This window comes from Coregonus lavaretus, assembly GCF_964263955.1.
Source record: "Coregonus lavaretus genome assembly, contig: HAP1_SCAFFOLD_7988, whole genome shotgun sequence".
Taxonomy (NCBI): Eukaryota; Metazoa; Chordata; class Actinopteri; order Salmoniformes; family Salmonidae; genus Coregonus; species Coregonus lavaretus.
Genome location: NW_028163189.1, coordinates 1 through 22,903, shown reverse-complemented (window position 1 = coordinate 22,903; position 22,903 = coordinate 1). Strand labels below are relative to the sequence as shown.

The following is a 22,903-nucleotide window of genomic DNA, read 5'->3' as shown; positions in this document are numbered from 1 at the left end:
CTACTGTACTAGGCCAACAGTAACCTAGTCTCTACTGTACTAGGCCAACAGTAACCTAGTCTCTACTGTACTAGGCCAACAGTAACCTAGTCTCTACTGTACTAGGCCAACAGTAACCTAGTCTCTACTGTACTAGGCCAACAGTAACCTAGTCTCTACTGTACTAGGCCAACAGTAACCTAGTCTCTACTGTACTAGGCCAACAGTAACCTAGTCTCTACTGTACTAGGCCAACAGTAACCTAGTCTCTACTGTACTAGGCCAACAGTAACCTAGTCTCTACTGTACTAGGCCAACAGTAACCTAGTCTCTACTGTACTAGGCCAACAGTAACCTAGTCTCTACTGTACTAGGCCAACAGTAACCTAGTCTCTACTGTACTAGGCCAACAGTAACCTAGTCTCTACTGTACTAGGCCAACAGTAACCTAGTCTCTACTGTACTAGGCCAACAGTAACCTAGTCTCTACTGTACTAGGCCAACAGTAACCTAGTCTCTACTGTACTAGGCCAACAGTAACCTAGTCTCTACTGTACTAGGCCAACAGTAACCTAGTCTCTACTGTACTAGGCCAACAGTAACCTAGTCTCTACTGTACTAGGCCAACAGTAACCTAGTCTCTACTGTACTAGGCCAACAGTAACCTAGTCTCTACTGTACTAGGCCAACAGTAACCTAGTCTCTACTGTACTAGGCCAACAGTAACCTAGTCTCTACTGTACTAGGCCAACAGTAACCTAGTCTCTACTGTACTAGGCCAACAGTAACCTAGTCTCTACTGTACTAGGCCAACAGTAACCTAGTCTCTACTGTACTAGGCCAACAGTAACCTAGTCTCTACTGTACTAGGCCAACAGTAACCTAGTCTCTACTGTACTAGGCCAACAGTAACCTAGTCTCTACTGTACTAGGCCAACAGTAACCTAGTCTCTACTGTACTAGGCCAACAGTAACCTAGTCTCTACTGTACTAGGCCAACAGTAACCTAGTCTCTACTGTACTAGGCCAACAGTAACCTAGTCTCTACTGTACTAGGCCAACAGTAACCTAGTCTCTACTGTACTAGGCCAACAGTAACCTAGTCTCTACTGTACTAGGCCAACAGTAACCTAGTCTCTACTGTACTAGGCCAACAGTAACCTAGTCTCTACTGTACTAGGCCAACAGTAACCTAGTCTCTACTGTACTAGGCCAACAGTAACCTAGTCTCTACTGTACTAGGCCAACAGTAACCTAGTCTCTACTGTACTAGGCCAACAGTAACCTAGTCTCTACTGTACTAGGCCAACAGTAACCTAGTCTCTACTGTACTAGGCCAACAGTAACCTAGTCTCTACTGTACTAGGCCAACAGTAACCTAGTCTCTACTGTACTAGGCCAACAGTAACCTAGTCTCTACTGTACTAGGCCAACAGTAACCTAGTCTCTACTGTACTAGGCCAACAGTAACCTAGTCTCTACTGTACTAGGCCAACAGTAACCTAGTCTCTACTGTACTAGGCCAACAGTAACCTAGTCTCTACTGTACTAGGCCAACAGTAACCTAGTCTCTACTGTACTAGGCCAACAGTAACCTAGTCTCTACTGTACTAGGCCAACAGTAACCTAGTCTCTACTGTACTAGGCCAACAGTAACCTAGTCTCTACTGTACTAGGCCAACAGTAACCTAGTCTCTACTGTACTAGGCCAACAGTAACCTAGTCTCTACTGTACTAGGCCAACAGTAACCTAGTCTCTACTGTACTAGGCCAACAGTAACCTAGTCTCTACTGTACTAGGCCAACAGTAACCTAGTCTCTACTGTACTAGGCCAACAGTAACCTAGTCTCTACTGTACTAGGCCAACAGTAACCTAGTCTCTACTGTACTAGGCCAACAGTAACCTAGTCTCTACTGTACTAGGCCAACAGTAACCTAGTCTCTACTGTACTAGGCCAACAGTAACCTAGTCTCTACTGTACTAGGCCAACAGTAACCTAGTCTCTACTGTACTAGGCCAACAGTAACCTAGTCTCTACTGTACTAGGCCAACAGTAACCTAGTCTCTACTGTACTAGGCCAACAGTAACCTAGTCTCTACTGTACTAGGCCAACAGTAACCTAGTCTCTACTGTACTAGGCCAACAGTAACCTAGTCTCTACTGTACTAGGCCAACAGTAACCTAGTCTCTACTGTACTAGGCCAACAGTAACCTAGTCTCTACTGTACTAGGCCAACAGTAACCTAGTCTCTACTGTACTAGGCCAACAGTAACCTAGTCTCTACTGTACTAGGCCAACAGTAACCTAGTCTCTACTGTACTAGGCCAACAGTAACCTAGTCTCTACTGTACTAGGCCAACAGTAACCTAGTCTCTACTGTACTAGGCCAACAGTAACCTAGTCTCTACTGTACTAGGCCAACAGTAACCTAGTCTCTACTGTACTAGGCCAACAGTAACCTAGTCTCTACTGTACTAGGCCAACAGTAACCTAGTCTCTACTGTACTAGGCCAACAGTAACCTAGTCTCTACTGTACTAGGCCAACAGTAACCTAGTCTCTACTGTACTAGGCCAACAGTAACCTAGTCTCTACTGTACTAGGCCAACAGTAACCTAGTCTCTACTGTACTAGGCCAACAGTAACCTAGTCTCTACTGTACTAGGCCAACAGTAACCTAGTCTCTACTGTACTAGGCCAACAGTAACCTCTATACTGTACTAGGCCAACAGTAACCTAGTCTCTACTGTACTAGGCCAACAGTAACCTAGTCTCTACTGTACTAGGCCAACAGTAACCTAGTCTCTACTGTACTAGGCCAACAGTAACCTAGTCTCTACTGTACTAGGCCAACAGTAACCTAGTCTCTACTGTACTAGGCCAACAGTAACCTAGTCTCTACTGTACTAGGCCAACAGTAACCTAGTCTCTACTGTACTAGGCCAACAGTAACCTAGTCTCTACTGTACTAGGCCAACAGTAACCTAGTCTCTACTGTACTAGGCCAACAGTAACCTAGTCTCTACTGTACTAGGCCAACAGTAACCTAGTCTCTACTGTACTAGGCCAACAGTAACCTAGTCTCTACTGTACTAGGCCAACAGTAACCTAGTCTCTACTGTACTAGGCCAACAGTAACCTAGTCTCTACTGTACTAGGCCAACAGTAACCTAGTCTCTACTGTACTAGGCCAACAGTAACCTAGTCTCTACTGTACTAGGCCAACAGTAACCTAGTCTCTACTGTACTAGGCCAACAGTAACCTAGTCTCTACTGTACTAGGCCAACAGTAACCTAGTCTCTACTGTACTAGGCCAACAGTAACCTAGTCTCTACTGTACTAGGCCAACAGTAACCTAGTCTCTACTGTACTAGGCCAACAGTAACCTAGTCTCTACTGTACTAGGCCAACAGTAACCTAGTCTCTACTGTACTAGGCCAACAGTAACCTAGTCTCTACTGTCTAGACCAACAGTAACCTAGTCTCTACTGTACTAGGCCAACAGTAACCTAGTCTCTACTGTACTAGGCCAACAGTAACCTAGTCTCTACTGTACTAGGCAACCAGTAACCTAGTCTCTACTGTACTAGGCCAACAGTAACCTAGTCTCTACTGTACTAGGCCAACAGTAACCTAGTCTCTACTGTACTAGGCCAACAGTAACCTAGTCTCTACTGTACTAGGCCAACAGTAACCTAGTCTCTACTGTACTAGGCCAACAGTAACCTAGTCTCTACTGTACTAGGCCAACAGTAACCTAGTCTCTACTGTACTAGGCCAACAGTAACCTAGTCTCTACTGTACTAGGCCAACAGTAACCTAGTCTACTGTACTAGGCCAACAGTAACCTAGTCTCTACTGTACTAGGCCAACAGTAACCTAGTCTCTACTGTACTAGGCCAACAGTAACCTAGTCTCTACTGTACTAGGCCAACAGTAACCTAGTCTCTACTGTACTAGGCCAACAGTAACCTAGTCTCTACTGTACTAGGCCAACAGTAACCTAGTCTCTACTGTACTAGGCCAACAGTAACCTAGTCTCTACTGTACTAGGCCAACAGTAACCTAGTCTCTACTGTACTAGGCCAACAGTAACCTAGTCTCTACTGTACTAGGCCAACAGTAACCTAGTCTCTACTGTACTAGGCCAACAGTAACCTAGTCTCTACTGTACTAGGCCAACAGTAACCTAGTCTCTACTGTTAGACCAACAGTAACCTAGTCTCTACTGTACTAGGCCAACAGTAACCTAGTCTCTACTGTACTAGGCCAACAGTAACCTAGTCTCTACTGTACTAGGCCAACAGTAACCTAGTCTCTACTGTACTAGGCCAACAGTAACCTAGTCTCTACTGTACTAGGCCAACAGTAACCTAGTCTCTACTGTACTAGGCCAACAGTAACCTAGTCTCTACTGTACTAGGCCAACAGTAACCTAGTCTCTACTGTACTAGGCCAACAGTAACCTAGTCTCTACTGTACTAGGCCAACAGTAACCTAGTCTCTACTGTACTAGGCCAACAGTAACCTAGTCTCTACTGTACTAGGCCAACAGTAACCTAGTCTCTACTGTACTAGGCCAACAGTAACCTAGTCTCTACTGTACTAGGCCAACAGTAACCTAGTCTCTACTGTACTAGGCCAACAGTAACCTAGTCTCTACTGTACTAGGCCAACAGTAACCTAGTCTCTACTGTACTAGGCCAACAGTAACCTAGTCTCTACTGTACTAGGCCAACAGTAACCTAGTCTCTACTGTACTAGGCCAACAGTAACCTAGTCTCTACTGTACTAGGCCAACAGTAACCTAGTCTCTACTGTACTAGGCCAACAGTAACCTAGTCTCTACTGTACTAGGCCAACAGTAACCTAGTCTCTACTGTACTAGGCCAACAGTAACCTAGTCTCTACTGTACTAGGCCAACAGTAACCTAGTCTCTACTGTACTAGGCCAACAGTAACCTAGTCTCTACTGTACTAGGCCAACAGTAACCTAGTCTCTACTGTACTAGGCCAACAGTAACCTAGTCTCTACTGTACTAGGCCAACAGTAACCTAGTCTCTACTGTACTAGGCCAACAGTAACCTAGTCTCTACTGTACTAGGCCAACAGTAACCTAGTCTCTACTGTACTAGGCCAACAGTAACCTAGTCTCTACTGTACTAGGCCAACAGTAACCTAGTCTCTACTGTACTAGGCCAACAGTAACCTAGTCTCTACTGTACTAGGCCAACAGTAACCTAGTCTCTACTGTACTAGGCCAACAGTAACCTAGTCTCTACTGTACTAGGCCAACAGTAACCTAGTCTCTACTGTACTAGGCCAACAGTAACCTAGTCTCTACTGTACTAGGCCAACAGTAACCTAGTCTCTACTGTACTAGGCCAACAGTAACCTAGTCTCTACTGTACTAGGCCAACAGTAACCTAGTCTCTACTGTACTAGGCCAACAGTAACCTAGTCTCTACTGTACTAGGCCAACAGTAACCTAGTCTCTACTGTACTAGGCCAACAGTAACCTAGTCTCTACTGTACAGTAACCAAGTCTCTACTGTACTAGGCCAACAGTAACCTAGTCTCTACTGTACTAGGCCAACAGTAACCTAGTCTCTACTGTACTAGACCAACAGTAACCTAGTCTCTACTGTACTAGGCCAACAGTAACCTAGTCTCTACTGTACTAGGCCAACAGTAACCTAGTCTCTACTGTACTAGGCCAACAGTAACCTAGTCTCTACTGTACTAGGCCAACAGTAACCTAGTCTCTACTGTACTAGGCCAACAGTAACCTAGTCTCTACTGTACTAGGCCAACAGTAACCTAGTCTCTACTGTACTAGGCCAACAGTAACCTAGTCTCTACTGTTAGACCAACAGTAACCTAGTCTCTACTGTACTAGGCCAACAGTAACCTAGTCTCTACTGTACTAGGCCAACAGTAACCTAGTCTCTACTGTACTAGGCCAACAGTAACCTAGTCTCTACTGTACTATGCCAACAGTAACCTAGTCCCTCCAGCCAGACAGCTTACTTCCTCAATCTTTGAATGTGTTGCCTATAGCTTATGTAGCTCCACAGTACCAATTCGGGGATGTCCAAGACTAACAGTAACTCACACAGCAACAGTGACATCTAGTGGCCAGGTCATGTCACTACATCAGTCTGGGAGCTGACGGCTGAGGCCACAGCTGTTCTACACGGTCTCTGGGCCACAGAGAAAACGTAGGAAAACACATATGCAGTCATCATTGTCCGTTTTTGTCCAACAAACTAACTTTTTTCGGACAAGTTACACACATAGTGTTTTTTTTAAAATGGACAATCATCTCCGTTGTCCATCATCCATTACGTCATGACTCCTATTGAAAACCTATTGGCTCAATCAGTAAAAATATTGCGTTGCCACCAACCATATCCTAAACAAAGGTCCTTCTGTATGTGCTGCTGTTCATCAGGGTTGGGATTCAGCTCCATTCCCATTTCAATACGGGACACTGATTCACATTCACATTCCAGAACTAGAAGGAATCATTTATAATCTTTGCCTTGAACTTCTTATGTGATTTTTTGTTTTTATTGCAGCTATGGAACCTAGGACTCCCTGGAAAACAGTGGCAATTATTACTAAAGGGGACTATCCAGGCTAAATTAATCAATTATTACTAAAGGGGACTATCCAGGCTAAATTAATCAATTATTACTAAAGGAGACTATCCAGGCTAAATTAATCAATTATTACTAAAGGGGACTATCCAGGCTAAATAAATAAATTATTACTAAAGGGGACTATCCAGGCTAAATAAATCAATTATTACTAAAGGGGACTATCCAGGCTAAATTAATCAATTATTACTAAAGGGGACTATCCAGGCTAAATTAATCAATTATTACTAAGGGGACTATCCAGGCTAAATTAATCAATTATTACTAAAGGGGACTATCCAGGCTAAATTAATCAATTATTACTAAAGGGGACTATCCAGGCTAAATTAATCAATTATTACTAAGGGGACTATCCAGGCTAAATTAACCAATTCTTACTAAGGGGACTATCCTGGCAAAATGAATCAAATGAATGAACTAGTGTAGTGTATTAAGATTATGACTTTGTTAATGGTTTTAAGTGGAACCTGAGAGGATGTTTATTTAGTGTCAGAGGGAATCGTTTTAGTGTGACGCCACATAGGACAGAGAAGTCTGTGTGTTGTAGACAGGGGATTGGACAGTAGAGGGAGCCACCCATATTTTGGGGAAGATTATATATACTGGGTTTAAACGAAGAAGAGCAGAGCAGACATTGCAATTTGGGAACCACTGCTCTCCGGGTGATCTGGACACCTGTACACTTATGCTGAAATCTTGTGATATGAATAAAACTTATGATCAAAGTTCAGTATAAGCGGACTCCTTTGTTACAGCATTATTAGCAACATTGACTCAACACTACAGTAGAATCTAAATGTACTTGTTGAATTAAACTACTTGAAATGGTCTGTGAGACGCCCACATGCAGCAGGGGGATGACTATTAATATAAAGAACACACATCCTTATCTGATCCAAGACAGGCACCCCTCCTTACTCAAACAGGGGTGTGTGTGTGTGTGTGTGTGTGTGTACGTACCATGGCTGTCAGTGTTTTTCTGCGGTGTAGCAACGCGTAGGAAGATCTGTTGTCTCCAGGAGTGTCTCCGCAGAGGACTGTCTCCAACCACACACGCCGCTATCGGACTGGCACCCCTCCTTACTAAACAGGGGTGTGTGTGTGTACGTACCATGGCTGTCAGTGTTTTTCTGCGGTGTAGCAACGCGTAGGAAGATCTGTTGTCTCCAGGAGTGTCTCCGCAGAGGACTGTCTCCAACCACACACGCCGCTATCGGACTGGCACCCCTCCTTACTAAACAGGGGTGTGTGTGTGTGTGTGTACGTACCATGGCTGTCAGTGTTTTTCTGCGGTGTAGCAACGCGTAGGAAGATCTGTTGCCTCCAGGAGTGTCTCCGCAGAGGACTGTCTCCAACCACACACGCCGCTATCGGACTGGCACCCCTCCTTACTAAACAGGGGTGTGTGTGTGTGTGTGTACGTACCATGGCTGTCAGTGTTTTTCTGCGGTGTAGCAACGCGTAGGAAGATCTGTTGTCTCCAGGAGTGTCTCCGCAGAGGACTGTCTCCAACCACACACGCCGCTATCGGACTGGCACCCCTCCTTACTAAACAGGGGTGTGTGTGTGTGTGTGTACGTACCATTGCTGTCAGTGTTTTTCTGCGGTGTAGCAACGCGTAGGAAGATCTGTTGTCTCCAGGAGTGTCTCCGCAGAGGACTGTCTCCAACCACACACGCCGCTATCGGACCGGACAGGGCTGCTACGTCACTGGAAAACACACACACCAATAAACACACACGTATTGAACACACATTGAAACAAATCAAATCATAAACAAACACACCACACCCATGGGACACACACAGAACCTCTAATACACACCCCACACCAGGACCAGTAAGTGGTATTTAAAACTCACAGGGTAGGGATGTGTGTGTGTGTGGTGTGTGAGTACCTCCTCTTGTCTAAGTCACAGGGGTGGTTCTCATGGACAGGAGCGAGGAGCTTGAGGAAGTTAGGAACAGAGGAGGAGGAGACGAGACGAGTACGCAGAACACCCAGAGGACTGACAGAGAGAGAGAGAGGAGAGAAAGAGAGAGAGAGAGAGAGAGAGAGAGAGACAGAGAGAGAGGAGAGAGAGAGAGACAGAGAGAGAGGAGAGAGAGAGAGAGAGAGAGAGAGAGAGAGAGGAAGGAAGGAGGAGAGAAACATTAAAGATATAGACTGGACAGTTAGAAAGTAGCAGACAGAGAAACATTAAAGATATAGACTGGACAGTTAGAAAGTAGCAGACAGAGAAACATTAAAGATATAGACTGGACAGTTAGAAAGTAGCAGACAGAGAAACATTAAAGATATAGACTGGACAGTTAGAAAGTAGCAGACAGAGAAACATTAAAGATATAGACTGGACAGTTAGAAAGTAGCAGACAGAGAAACATTAAAGATATAGACTGGACAGTTAGAAAGTAGCAGACAGAGAAACATTAAAGATATAGACTGGACAGTTAGAAAGTAGCAGACAGAGAAACATGAAAGATATAGACTGGACAGTTAGAAAGTAGCAGACAGAGAAACATTAAAGATATAGACTGGACAGTTAGAAAGTAGCAGACAGAGAAACATTAAAGATATAGACTGGACAGTTAGAAAGTAGCAGACAGAGAAACATTAAAGATATAGACTGGACAGTTAGAAAGTAGCAGGGAGAGAAACATTAAAGATATAGACTGGACAGTTAGAAAGTAGCAGACAGAGAAACATTAAAGATATAGACTGGACAGTTAGAAAGTAGCAGACAGAGAAACATTAAAGATATAGACTGGACAGTTAGAAAGTAGCAGACAGAGAAACATTAAAGATATAGACTGGACAGTTAGAAAGTAGCAGACAGAGAAACATTAAAGATATAGACTGGACAGTTAGAAAGTAGCAGACAGAGAAACATTAAAGATATAGACTGGACAGTTAGAAAGTAGCAGGGAGAGAAACATTAAAGATATAGACTGGACAGTTAGAAAGTAGCAGACAGAGAAACATTAAAGATATAGACTGGACAGTTAGAAAGTAGCAGACAGAGAAACATTAAAGATATAGACTGGACAGTTAGAAAGTAGCAGAGAGAGAAACATTAAAGATATAGACTGGACAGTTAGAAAGTAACAGACAGAGAAACATTAAAGATATAGACTGGACAGTTAGAAAGTAGCAGACAGAGAAACTGAAACAGTGTTAATGGAAGACAGGAAAGGAACAGAGGAAAAAAGGAGGGCTGAAGACACTCACTTTCGTTTGGCCAGGCGACCCCCGAGAGAGGGGGATGAGGGTCGAGGAGAGAGAAGAGGAGAGGGGAAGGAGGGGAGAGGAAGAGTAGGTTCCTCTTGGAGTCTTCTGGAGAACAGAAAGTGAGAGAAAGAGAATAAAGAAAAGAAAAAGTGAAGCAGGTGACGGAGGAGAGGCTGTTGACTTTCAGAGGAACAGAACAGGAAGTACCTGATTTATGACAGGAACTCTGTGTGTGTTGGTGGACATGTCAGGAAAGTACTGAGTGCCTCATTTAGGACAACATGAGAGACTGAAACCATCCATCAAAAATAGAAGTGATGACTTATTATTTCAATGCTTGTTGATCTGACCACTATCACACACACACACACACACACACACACACACACACACACACACTTTGTCTCTTACTTGCTCTGGTGTGGCGTGTCGGTGCTGACGGAGTAGTGTCGGACCAGTTTGGGCTTGGTGGAGCCGCTGGGGACCTGGGGTGTGTGTGTATATGAGGGGGTGGCGGGGTGGCTGAAGGTGCTGGCTCTCCGCCTGAAGTCATGTGGCTGGGACTGCTGTGTGTCCCGGGAAGACAGAGAGAGGGACGAGAAGGAGGGGGAGAAGGAGAGAGGAGAGGTGTCCAGACGTTTCAGGTCCCCCGTAGAGTTGTGAGACCTGAGAGGATTGGAGGAGGGGAGGGGGGAGGAGAGAGGGTCTTCTAGGGAGGGGTCCTGGGGAGGGAGGGAGGGAGGGAGAGAGAGGGAGGGAGGGAGGGAGAGAGGGGAGAAGGAGGGAGGGAGAGAGAGAGAGGGAGTTGGAGTTAGAGACACAGATACAGCTAACACTCACCGTTCAGGAAAATGGATGTCTCTTACAGACAGAGAGTCACGTGACTTGCTATATAAAGCAGGCAGACAGGCATCAAGGCATTCAGTTACTGTTAGAATGGGCAAAACGTGTGACCTAAGTGACTTTGAGCATGGTATGATCGTCGGTGCCAGTCGCGCCGGATCCAGTATCTCAGAAACGGCCGGCCTCCTGGGCTTTTCACACACGACAGTGTCCAGGGTTTACAGACAATGGTGCAACAAACAAAAACACATCCAGTCAGCAGCAGTCCTGTGGGCGAACACATCCAGTCAGCAGCAGTCCTGTGGGCGAACACATCCAGTCAGCAGCAGTCCTGTGGGCGAACACATCCAGTCAGCAGCCGTCCTGTGGGCGAACACATCCAGTCAGCAGCAGTCCTGTGGGCGAACACATCCAGTCAGCAGCAGTCCTGTGGGCGAACACATCCAGTCAGCAGCAGTCCTGTGGGCGAACACATCCAGTCAGCAGCAGTCCTGTGGGCGAACACATCCAGTCAGCAGCAGTCCTGTGGGCGAACACATCCAGTCAGCAGCAGTCCTGTGGGCGAACACATCCAGTCAGCAGCAGTCCTGTGGGCGAACACATCCAGTCAGCAGCAGTCCTGTGGGCGAACACATCCAGTCAGCAGCAGTCCTGTGGGCGAACACATCCAGTCAGCAGCAGTCCTGTGGGCGAACACATCCAGTCAGCAGCAGTCCTGTGGGCGAACACATCCAGTCAGCAGCAGTCCTGTGGGCGAACACATCCAGTCAGCAGCAGTCCTGTGGGCGAACACATCCAGTCAGCAGCAGTCCTGTGGGCGAACACATCCAGTCAGCAGCCGTCCTGTGGGCGAACACATCCAGTCAGCAGCAGTCCTGTGGGCGAACACATCCAGTCAGCAGCCGTCCTGTGGGCGAACACATCCAGTCAGCAGCAGTCCTGTGGGCGAACACATCCAGTCAGCAGCAGTCCTGTGGGCGAACACATCCAGTCAGCAGCAGTCCTGTGGGCGAACACATCCAGTCAGCAGCCGTCCTGTGGGCGAACACATCCAGTCAGCAGCCGTCCTGTGGGCGAACACATCCAGTCAGCAGCAGTCCTGTGGGCGAACACATCCAGTCAGCAGCCGTCCTGTGGGCGAACACATCCAGTCAGCAGCCGTCCTGTGGGCGAACACATCCAGTCAGCAGCAGTCCTGTGGGCGAACACATCCAGTCAGCAGCAGTCCTGTGGGCGAACACAGCTGGTTGATGAGACAGGTTGAAGGAGATGGTGCAAGCTGAGAGGTGGACCACAAACAGGCAGGTAGCTTAGCGGTTAAGAGCGTTGTGCCAGTAACCAAAAGGTCGCTGGTTCTAATCCCCGAGCCGACCAGGTGAAAAATCTGTCGATGTGCCCTTGAGCAAGGCACTTAACCCTAATTGCTCCTGTAAGTCGCTCTGGATAAGAGCGTCTGCTAAATGACTAAAAAATTAATTAATTAATAAAAAATAATAATAACAGCGCAGTACAACAGGGGTGTGGCAGAACGGCATCTCGGAACGCACAACTGGTCGGTCCTTGTCACGGACGGGCTATTGCAGCAGATGACCACACCGGGTTCCACTCCTATCAGCTAAAAACAAGAAGAAGCGTCTCCAGTGGGCACGCCATCACCAACACTGGACAACTGAGGAGTGGAAAAACATGTCCTGGTCCGATGAATCCCGGTTCCTGTTGGGTCAGAGTCAGGATCTGGCGTAAGCAGCATGAGTCCATGGGCCCCATCCTGCCTGGTGGCTGTGGTGGAATGGGCTGGGGAATCTGGCGTTAGGAGCAGCATGAGTCCATGGGCCCCATCCTGCCTGGTGGCTGTGGTGGAATGGGCTGGGGAATCTGGCGTAAGCAGCATGAGTCCATGGGCCCCATCCTGCCTGGTGGCTGTGGTGGAATGGGCTGGGGAATCTGGCGTAAGCAGCATGAGTCCATGGGCCCCATCCTGCCTGGTGGCTGTGGTGGAATGGGCTGGGGAATCTGGCGTTAGCAGCATGAGTCCATGGGCCCCATCCTGCCTGGTGGCTGTGGTGGAATGGGCTGGGGAATCTGGCGTAAGCAGCATGAGTCCATGGGCCCCATCCTGCCTGGTGGCTGTGGTGGAATGGGCTGGGGAATCTGGCGTAAGCAGCATGAGTCCATGGGCCCCATCCTGCCTGGTGGCTGTGGTGGAATGGGCTGGGGAATCTGGCGTAAGCAGCATGAGTCCATGGGCCCCATCCTGCCTGGTGGCTGTGGTGGAATGGGCTGGGGAATCTGGCGTAAGCAGCATGAGTCCATGGCCCCATCCTGCCTGGTGGCTGTGGTGGAATGGGCTGGGGAATCTGGCGTAAGCAGCGTGAGTCCATGGGCCCCATCCTGCCTGGTGGCTGTGGTGGAATGGGCTGGGGAATCTGGCGTAAGCAGCATGAGTCCATGGCCCCATCCTGCCTGGTGGCTGTGGTGGAATGGGCTGGGGAATCTGGCGTAAGCAGCATGAGTCCATGGGCCCCATCCTGCCTGGTGGCTGTGGTGGAATGGGCTGGGGAATCTGGTGTAAGCAGCGTGAGTCCATGGGCCCCATCCTGCCTGGTGGCTGTGGTGGAATGGGCTGGGGAATCTGGCGTAAGCAGCATGAGTCCATGGGCCCATCCTGCCTGGTGGCTGTGGTGGAATGGGCTGGGGAATCTGGTGTAAGCAGCGTGAGTCCATGGGCCCCATCCTGCCTGGTGGCTGTGGTGGAATGGGCTGGGGAATCTGGTGTAAGCAGCGTGAGTCCATGGGCCCCATCCTGCCTGGTGGCTGTGGTGGAATGGGCTGGGGAATCTGGCGTAAGCAGCATGAGTCCATGGGCCCCATCCTGCCTGGTGGCTGTGGTGGAATGGGCTGGGGAATCTGGCGTTAGGAGCAGCATGAGTCCATGGCCCCATCCTGCCTGGTGGCTGTGGTGGAATGGGCTGGGGGATCTGGCGTAAGCAGCATGAGTCCATGGGCCCCATCCTGCCTGGTGGCTGTGGTGGAATGGGCTGGGGAATCTGGCGTAAGCAGCATGAGTCCATGGGCCCCATCCTGCCTGGTGGCTGTGGTGGAATGGGCTGGGGAATCTGGCGTAAGCAGCATGAGTCCATGGGCCCCATCCTGCCTGGTGGCTGTGGTGGAATGGGCTGGGGAATCTGGCGTAAGCAGCATGAGTCCATGGGCCCCATCCTGCCTGGTGGCTGTGGTGGAATGGGCTGGGGAATGGGTCTATTGAGATGCACCGTTCAGACCAGTGTTAAAAAGGAGTGCATATGGGTTTGACCTAGCACTACATAACCTGATTCCACCAATCAAAGGTTTGATTATAGATGAATAATGGAATCGGGGTGTGTCGTGTCAAACAAAACTGTGCACCCCTTGATTAAAGCCCCACCACCCCAAGCCCCGTAGCACCTCACGTATAATCTGATTTACTTAACAACAGGCTGCAGTCCAGGGATGCTCAAGACATGGCTTCCTCTGTTGTTCTCTACTGGTCCTCAAGCAAGGGGGAGGCCGATGACATCACAGGGAGGCCGATGACATCACAATGCACCCATCAGACCCAATCATAAGCTCCTCCAATCTCACAATCGTGTCAACAACAAAACAAAAAACAAAATGTGCAAATAAAAAGGAAATGTTTACCCTTAAGTGTGTACTTTACTGTATTTATACTTGGATATTGTTTTTTTCCAAGGGGAAAAGTTCCAAACTAGCCGGAGTCATTCTATAGTTAAGATAGGGCGGCAGGTAGCTTAGTGGTTAAGAGCGTTGTGCCAGTAACCAAAAGGTCGCTGGTTCTAATCCCCCGAGCCGACTAGGTGAAAAATCTGTCGATGTGCCCTTGAGCAAGGCACTTAACCCTAATTGCTCCTGTAAGTCGCTCTGGATAAGAGCGTCTGCTAAATGACAAAAAAAATGTACAAAATGTAAAAGATACACTGCTTGAGCCTAAACCATAAGAGATATTGAGATGCTCCATACATATGCAGGCTGGGTTACATACCGTCCAACTACGTTGAGTACATCATCCAGGTTTACAAGACAATTATGCACTTTACACTAAATCTTTCATCAGTGCCAATTGAGAATGCATTGAGCAGAACGTCCCTGTCGGGCAACAGTGATCAGCCCTCAAGAGAACCTTTAGAACGATATTGGGACGCAACGTGCAACCCGTGACTAAATATCTGCGTTTCCTGTACAGTGGAGTTGAGTGTAGAGTTAGATATACAGTGAGGGAAAAAAGTATTTGATCCCCTGCAGATTTTGTACGTTTGCCCACTGACAAAGACATGATCAGTCTATAATTTTTAATGGTAGGTTTATTTGAACAGTGTAACACAAAAAAAATCCAGAAAAACGCATGTCAAAAATGTTAGAAATTGATTTGCATTTTAATGAGGGAAATAAGTATTTGACCCCTCTGCAAAACATGACTTAGTACTTGGTGGCAAAACCCTTGTTGGCAATCACAGAGGCCGGCCTTTTTTTGTAGTTGGCCACCAGGTTTGCACACATCTCAGGAGGGATTTTGTTCCACTCCTCTTTGCAGATCTTTTCCAAGTCATTAAGGTTTCGAGGCTGACGTTTGGCAACTCGAACCTTCAGCTCCCTCCACAGATTTTCTATGGGATTAAGGTCTGGAGACTGGCTAGGCCACTCCAGGACCTTCATGTGCTTCTTCTTGAGCCACTCCTTTGTTGCCTTGGCCGTGTGTTTTGGGTCATTGTCATGCTGGAATACCCATCCACAACCCATTTTCAATGCCCTGGCTGAGGGAAGGAGGTTCTCACCCAAGATTTGATGGTACATGGCTCCGTCCTTCGTCCCTTTGATGCGGTGAAGTTGTCCTGTCCCCTTAGCAGAAAAACACCCCCAAAACATAATGTTTCCACCTCCATGTTTGACGGTGGGGATGGTGTTCTTGGGGTCGTAGGCAGCATTCCTCCTCCTCCAAACACAGCGAGTTGAGTTGATGCCAAAGAACTCGATTTTGGTCTCATCTGACCACAACACTTTCACCCAGTTCTCCTCTGAATCATTCAGATGTTCATTGGCAAACTTCAGACGGGCATGTATATGTGCTTTCTTGAGCAGGGGGACCTTGCGGGCGCTGCAGGATTTCAGTCCTTCACGGCGTAGTGTGTTACCAATTGTTTTCTTGGTGACTATGGTCCCAGCTGCCTTGAGATCATTGACAAGATCCTCCTGTGTAGTTCTGGGCTGATTCCTCACCGTTCTCATGATCATTGCAACTCCACGAGGTGAGATCTTGCATAGAGCCCCAGGCCGAGGGAGATTGACAGTTATTTTGTGTTTCTTCCATTTGCAAATAATCTCACCAACTGTTGTCACCTTCTCACCAAGCTGCTTGGCGATGGTCTTGTAGCCCATTCCAGCCTTGTGTAGGTCTACAATCTTGTCCCTGACATCCTTGGAGAGCTCTTTGGTCTTGGCCATGGTGGAGAGTTTGGAATCTGATTGATTGATTGTTTCTGTGGACAGGTGTCTTTTATACAGGTAACAAGCTGAGATTAGGAGCACTCCCTTTAAGAGTGTGCTCCTAATCTCAGCTCGTTACCTGTATAAAAGACACCTGGGAGCCAGAAATCTTTCTGATTGAGAGGGGGTCAAATACTTATTTCCCTCATTAAAATGCAAATCAATTTCTAACATTTTTGACATGCGTTTTTCTGGATTTTGCTGTTGTTATTCTGTCTCTCACTGTTCAAATAAACCTACCATTAAAATTATAGACTGATCATTTCTTTGTCAGTGGGCAAACGTACAAAATCAGCAGGGGATCAAATACTTTTTTCCCTCACTGTAGATACCTGTCCAGTGGAGTTGAGTTAGATATAGTTTGTCCAGTGGAGTTGAGTTAGATATAGATACCTGTCCAGGGGAGTTGAGTTAGATATAGATACCTGTCCAGTGGAGTTGAGTTAGATATAGATACCTGTCCAGTGGAGTTGAGTGTAGAGTTAGATATAGATACCTGTCCAGTGGAGTTGAGTGTAGAGTTAGATATAGATACCTGTCCAGTGGAGTTGAGTGTAGAGTTAGATATAGATACCTGTCCAGTGGAGTTGAGTTAGATATAGATACCTGTCCAGTGGAGTTGAGTTAGATATAGTTACCTGTCCAGTGGAGTTGAGTTATATATAGATACCTGTCCAGTGGAGTTGAGTTAGATATAGATACCTGTCCAGTGGAGTTGAGTGTAGAGTTAGATATAGATACCTGTCCAGTGGAGTTGAGTTAGATATAGTTACCTGTCCAGTGGAGTTGAGTTATATATAGATACCTGTCCAGTGGAGTTGAGTTAGATATAGATACCTGTCCAGTGGAGTTGAGTTAGATATAGATACCTGTCCAGTGGAGTTGAGTTAGATATAGATACCTGTCCAGTGGAGTTGAGTTAGATATAGATACCTGTCCAGTGGAGTTGAGTTAGATATAGATACCTGTCCAGTGGAGTTGAGTGTAGAGTTAGATATAGATACCTGTCCAGTGGAGTTGAGTTAGATATAGATACCTGTCCAGTGGAGTTGAGTTAGATATAGATACCTGTCCAGTGGAGTTGAGTGTAGAGTTAGATGAACTGCTGTCTCCTTCACTGTTCTCTCTCTGAGCCCTGGCCTTGCTACTGCCCTGGAGACACACAACACACACACACACACAGGTTAACACACACACACACGTTAAGACACACACACACACAGGTTAACACACACACACACGTTAAGACACACACAGACACAGGTTAACACACACACAGACACAGGTTAACACACACACACACACACACACACACGTTAAGACACACACAGACACAGGTTAACACACACACAGACACAGGTTAACACACACACAGACACAGGTTAACACACACACACACACGTTAAGACACACACAGACACAGGTTAACACACACACACACACACACACGTTAAGACACACACAGACACAGGTTAACACACACACAGACACACGTTAAGACACACACAGACACAGGTTAACACACACACAGACACAGGTTAACACACACACAGACACAGGTTAACACACACACAGACACACGTTAAGACACACACAGACACAGGTTAACACACACACAGACACAGGTTAACACACACACAGACACAGGTTAACACACACACAGACACAGGTTAACACACACACAGACACAGGTTAACACACACACAGACACACGTTAAGACACACACAGACACAGGTTAACAGACACACATACACAAGTTAACAGACACAGGTTAACACACACACAGACACGGGTTAACAGACACATACACAAGTTAACAGACACACAGACACAGGTTAACAGACACAGACATAAGCAACAATAGAAGTCGATTAACTGACAAAAACAGTAAATAATATATAGCTTTTTTTGGGGGGGGGGGGAACTCAGTCAGGGTCTCAACTTACTATTGAGAGTTAGAATAGTAGAATCCACAAGTTGCAATTTAGAAATGTGGTTTTGCAACAGCAGTTTTTCTCTTGTTATGTCAGTCACTGAATTAGCCATGTCAGCTAGACATGTTTAGATTGGTAGTTAGTCTAGCCAGCTATCATGGCCGAATACCGACCGGGCTCCCAGGGCACGTGCCCAGGGGCCCTGACCTCCAGGGGCCCTGACCTCCAGGGGCTCTGACCTCCAGGGGCTCTGACCTCCAGGGGCTCTGACCTCCAGGGGGCCTGACCTCCAGGGGCTCTGACCTCCAGGGGCTCTGACCTCCAGGGGCTCTGACCTCCAGGGGCCCTGACCTCCAGGGGCCCTGACCTCCAGGGGCCCTGACCTCCAGGGGCTCTGACCTCCAGGGTCCCTGACCTCCAGGGGGCTCTGACCTCCAGGGGGCTCTGACCTCCAGGGGGCTCTGACCTCCAGGGGCTCTGACCTCCAGGGGGGGGGGGGGGCTATAAATGATTTGCCACGAGGTGGGAAGCCCACCAAACAAATCTCTCTTAGGACCCTGAAAATACTAGAGCCGGCCCTGCACACACAAACGTTAACACACCTACATTAACACACACACACGTTAAAACAGACGTTAAGACGCACACACTTCCCCCCCTACCTTCCAGATGCCCTCCAGTGACTCTGTCAGGGAGCGTTTAGCTCTGGTTTTAAACTGCTCTAATCTCTGTCTACTACTGGACTGGACCTCTACTGGGGCTGGGGAGGGGGCCTCTGGTACCTAGAGAGAGAGGGGGGAGGGGAGAGAGAGAGGGGGGGAGGGAGGGGAGAGAGAGAGGGGGAGGGAAGAGAGAGGTGGGGAGGGGAGAGAGAGCGGGGGGGAGAGAGAAAGCGGGGGGTGAGAGAGAGGTGGGGAGAGAGAGAGAGAAGGGGGGGAAGAGAGAGAGAGAGAGGGGGAGGGAGGGAAGAGAGAGGTGGGGAGAGAGAGTGAAGGGGGGGAAGAGAGAGAGCGGGGGGGAGAGAGCGGGGAGGAAGAGAGAGATAGAGAGAGGGGGGGAGAGTTCAACGTAAAACACCAAATAATGCATGCAGAGCAGAATTAGGCCAATACCCGCTAATTATCAAAATCCAGAAAAGAGCCGTTAAATTCTACAACCACCTAAAAGGAAGTGATTCCCAAACCTTCCATAACAAAGCCATCACCTACAGAGAGATGAACCTGGAGAAGAGTCCCCTAAGCAAGCTGGTCCTGGGGCTCTGTTCACAAACACCAACAGACCCCACAGAGCCCCAGGACAGCAACACAATTAGACCCAAAGAAAATTTTGGAAAGAATTTACAAAAAAAGAGCAAACTAGAATGCTATTTGGCCCTAAACAGAGAGTACACAGTGGCAGAATACCTGACCACTGTGACTGACCGAAACTTAAGGAAAGCTTTGACTATGTACAGACTCTGTGAGCATAGCCTTGCTATTGAGAAAGGCCGCCGTAGGCAGACCTGGCTCTCAAGAGAAGACAGGCTATGTGCACACTGCCCACAAAATGAGGTGGAAACTGAGCTGCACTTCCTAACCTCCTGCCAAATGTATGACCATATTAGAGACATATATTTCCCTCAGATTACAGCGATCCACAAAGAATTCGAAAACAAACCCAATTTTGATAAACTCCCTTATCTACTGGGTGAAATACCACAGTGTGCAATCACAGCAGCAATATTTGTGACCTGTTGCCACAAGAAAAGGGCAACCAGTGAAGAACAAACACCACTGTAAATACAACCCATATATGTTCATTTATTTTCCCATTTGTACTTTAACTATTTGCACATTGTTACAACACTGTATATAGACATAATATGACATTTTAAATGTCTTTATTCATTTGGAACTTCTGAGTGTAATGTTTACTGTTAATATTTTATAGTTTATTATCTACTTCACTTGCTTTGGCAATGTTAACATATGTTTCCCATGCCAATAAAGCCTATTGAATTGAGAGAGAGAGAGAGGGGGAGAGAGAGAGAAAGAGAGAGAGAGAGAGAGAGAGAGAGGGGTGGAGAGAAGAGAGAGAGAGAAGAGAGAGAGGGGGGAGAGGTAGAGAGAGAGCGAGAGAGAGAGGGGCGAGAGAGAGAGAGAGAGAGGAGAGAGAGGTAGAGAGAGAGAGAAAGAGAGAGAGGGGTAGAGAGGTAGAGAGAGAGAGAGAGAGAGAGAGAGAGAGAGAGAGAGAGGGGAGAGAGGTAGAGAGAGAGAGAGAGAGAGAGAGAGAGGGGAGAGAGAGCGGTAGAGAGAGGTAGGGGGGAGAGAGAGAGCGGTAGAGAGAGAGAGAGAGAGAGAGAGAGAGAGAGAGAGAGAGAGAGGGGAGAGAGGTAGAGAGAGAGCGGTAAAGAGAGGTAGAGAGAGAGAGAGAGAGAGAGAGAGAGGTAGAGAGAGAGAGGGGGGAGAGAGAGCGGTAGAGAGAGAGAGAGAGAGAGAGAGAGAGAGAGAGAGAGGGGAGAGAGGTAGAGAGAGAGCGGTAAAGAGAGGTAGAGAGAGAGAGAGAGAGAGAGGTAGAGAGAGAGAGGGGGGAGAGAGAGCGGTAGAGAGAGGTAGAGAGAGAGAGGGGGGAGAGAGAGAAGGGATGGGTGGATGGGTGTGGAAAGAGAGAGATGACAGAGTGAAAGGTTAGGGTACAGGGTGCTGACAGATAGCCATAGTTATTGTGTGTACCGGTCTGTAGTCTGGGTGTTGATGAGTCCTCTGTCTCTCTTCATACAGACTCCTCAAAGACCCCATCACCAGTTCATTCTCCTCCTGGTCACTCTTAGGACTGGCCCTCTACACACACACACACACACACACACACACACACACACACACACACACACACACACACACACACACACACACACACACACACACACACACACACACACACACACACACACACACACACACACACACAAAAAAGGAGCCCCAATAGATTTTCCCATGTGTCAGTTCAGCCACATGTCCAGCAGGTGGCAGTGTAACCCTTCTGAGTAAGACTGAACAACAGGCTTCTAACTGTCTAAATAAAGAGGGAATGTCCACTATGCTTTAGAAAACAACCAGGACAAATAAGGGGACAGAAGGACTTACTAACAACATACTGGAATGGAACGCAGTCACACACTCTGATCTGGCCATGACTATGGCCAACAACTGGTTTTCTCCCTCATCTCTCACACACACACACACACACACTAGTACCACAATGTTCTCGAACACGGCAGCTTGCTCCTGGTTGTCTAGTGTGGCCAGATGTTTCTGGAACTCCAGCTTGGCTTTAGACGGGTGGAGACCTGGAGACAACACCACACAGACACAGTTAACAGCTTTAGACAGGTGGAGACCTGGAGACAACACCACACAGACACAGTTAACAGCTTTAGACTGGGGGAGACCTGGAGACAACACCACACAGACACAGTTAACAGCTTTAGACAGGTGGAGACCTGGAGACAACACCACACAGACACAGTTAACAGCTTTAGACAGGTGGAGACCTGGAGACAACACCACACAGACACAGTTAACAGCTTTAGACAGGTGGAGACCTGGAGACAACACCACACAGACACAGTTAACAGCTTTAGACAGGTGGAGACCTGGAGACAACACCACACAGACACAGTTAACAGCTTTAGACAGGTGGAGACCTGGAGACAACACCACACAGACACAGTTAACAGCTTTAGACAGGTGGAGACCTGGAGACAACACCACACAGACACAGTTAACAGCTTTAGACGGGTGGAGACCTGGAGACAACACGACACAGACACAGTTAACAGCTTTAGACGGGTGGAGACCTGGAGACAACACCACACAGACACAGTTAACAGCTTTAGACGGGTGGAGACCTGGAGACGACACCACACAGACACAGTTAACAGCTTTAGACAGGTGGAGACCTGGAGACAACACCACACAGACACAGTTAACAGCTTTAGACGGGTGGAGACCTGGAGACAACACCACACAGACACAGTTAACAGCTTTAGACAGGGTGGAGACCTGGAGACAACACCACACAGACACAGTTAACAGCTTTAGACAGGTGGAGACCTGGAGACAACACCACACAGACACAGTTAACAGCTTTAGACAGGTGGAGACCTGGAGACAACACCACACAGACACAGTTAACAGCTTTAGACAGGTGGAGACCTGGAACACCACACAGACACAGTTAACAGCTTTAGACAGGTGGAGACCTGGAGACAACACCACACAGACACGGTTAACAGCTTTAGACAGGTGGAGACCTGGAGGACAACACCACACAGACACAGTTAACAGCTTTAGACGGGTGGAGACCTGGAGACAACACCACACAGACACAGTTAACAGCTTTAGACAGGTGGAGACCTGGACACCACACAGACACAGTTAACAGCTTTAGACAGGTGGAGACCTGGAGACAACACCACACAGACACAGTTAACAGCTTTAGACGGGTGGAGACCTGGAGACAACACCACACAGACACAGTTAACAGCTTTAGACAGGTGGAGACAACATTACACAGACACGGTCAACACACTCACACTCCTGGGTCTAGCATACCACACACACACACCACTGAAACCCAACACTACCTTGAGTGTGTGTGACTGTGGGCATAAGTGTGTGAGTCTTTGACACGGCTGGAGGAGCAGTTTCCTACCTTCTATCCTCTCACACAGCC

General features: G+C 47.7%; 1 protein-coding gene across 1 annotated transcript; it reads right to left on the bottom strand.

Annotated features, from left to right (window-relative positions):
- Positions 1–7,612: 7,612 nt before the first annotated feature.
- Positions 7,613–22,898, bottom strand: LOC311118411 (TBC1 domain family member 1-like; the record flags this gene model as incomplete). The annotated part of the gene is made up of 9 exons (XM_084193214.1): positions 7,613–8,356; positions 8,544–8,654; positions 9,875–9,979; positions 10,286–10,596; positions 17,324–17,407; positions 18,853–18,972; positions 20,902–21,009; positions 21,424–21,515; positions 22,883–22,898. Coding segments are annotated over 9 exons (1,224 nt in total), but the record flags the coding sequence as incomplete, so codon positions are not given.
- Between the last annotated feature and the right edge of the window lie 5 nt (positions 22,899–22,903).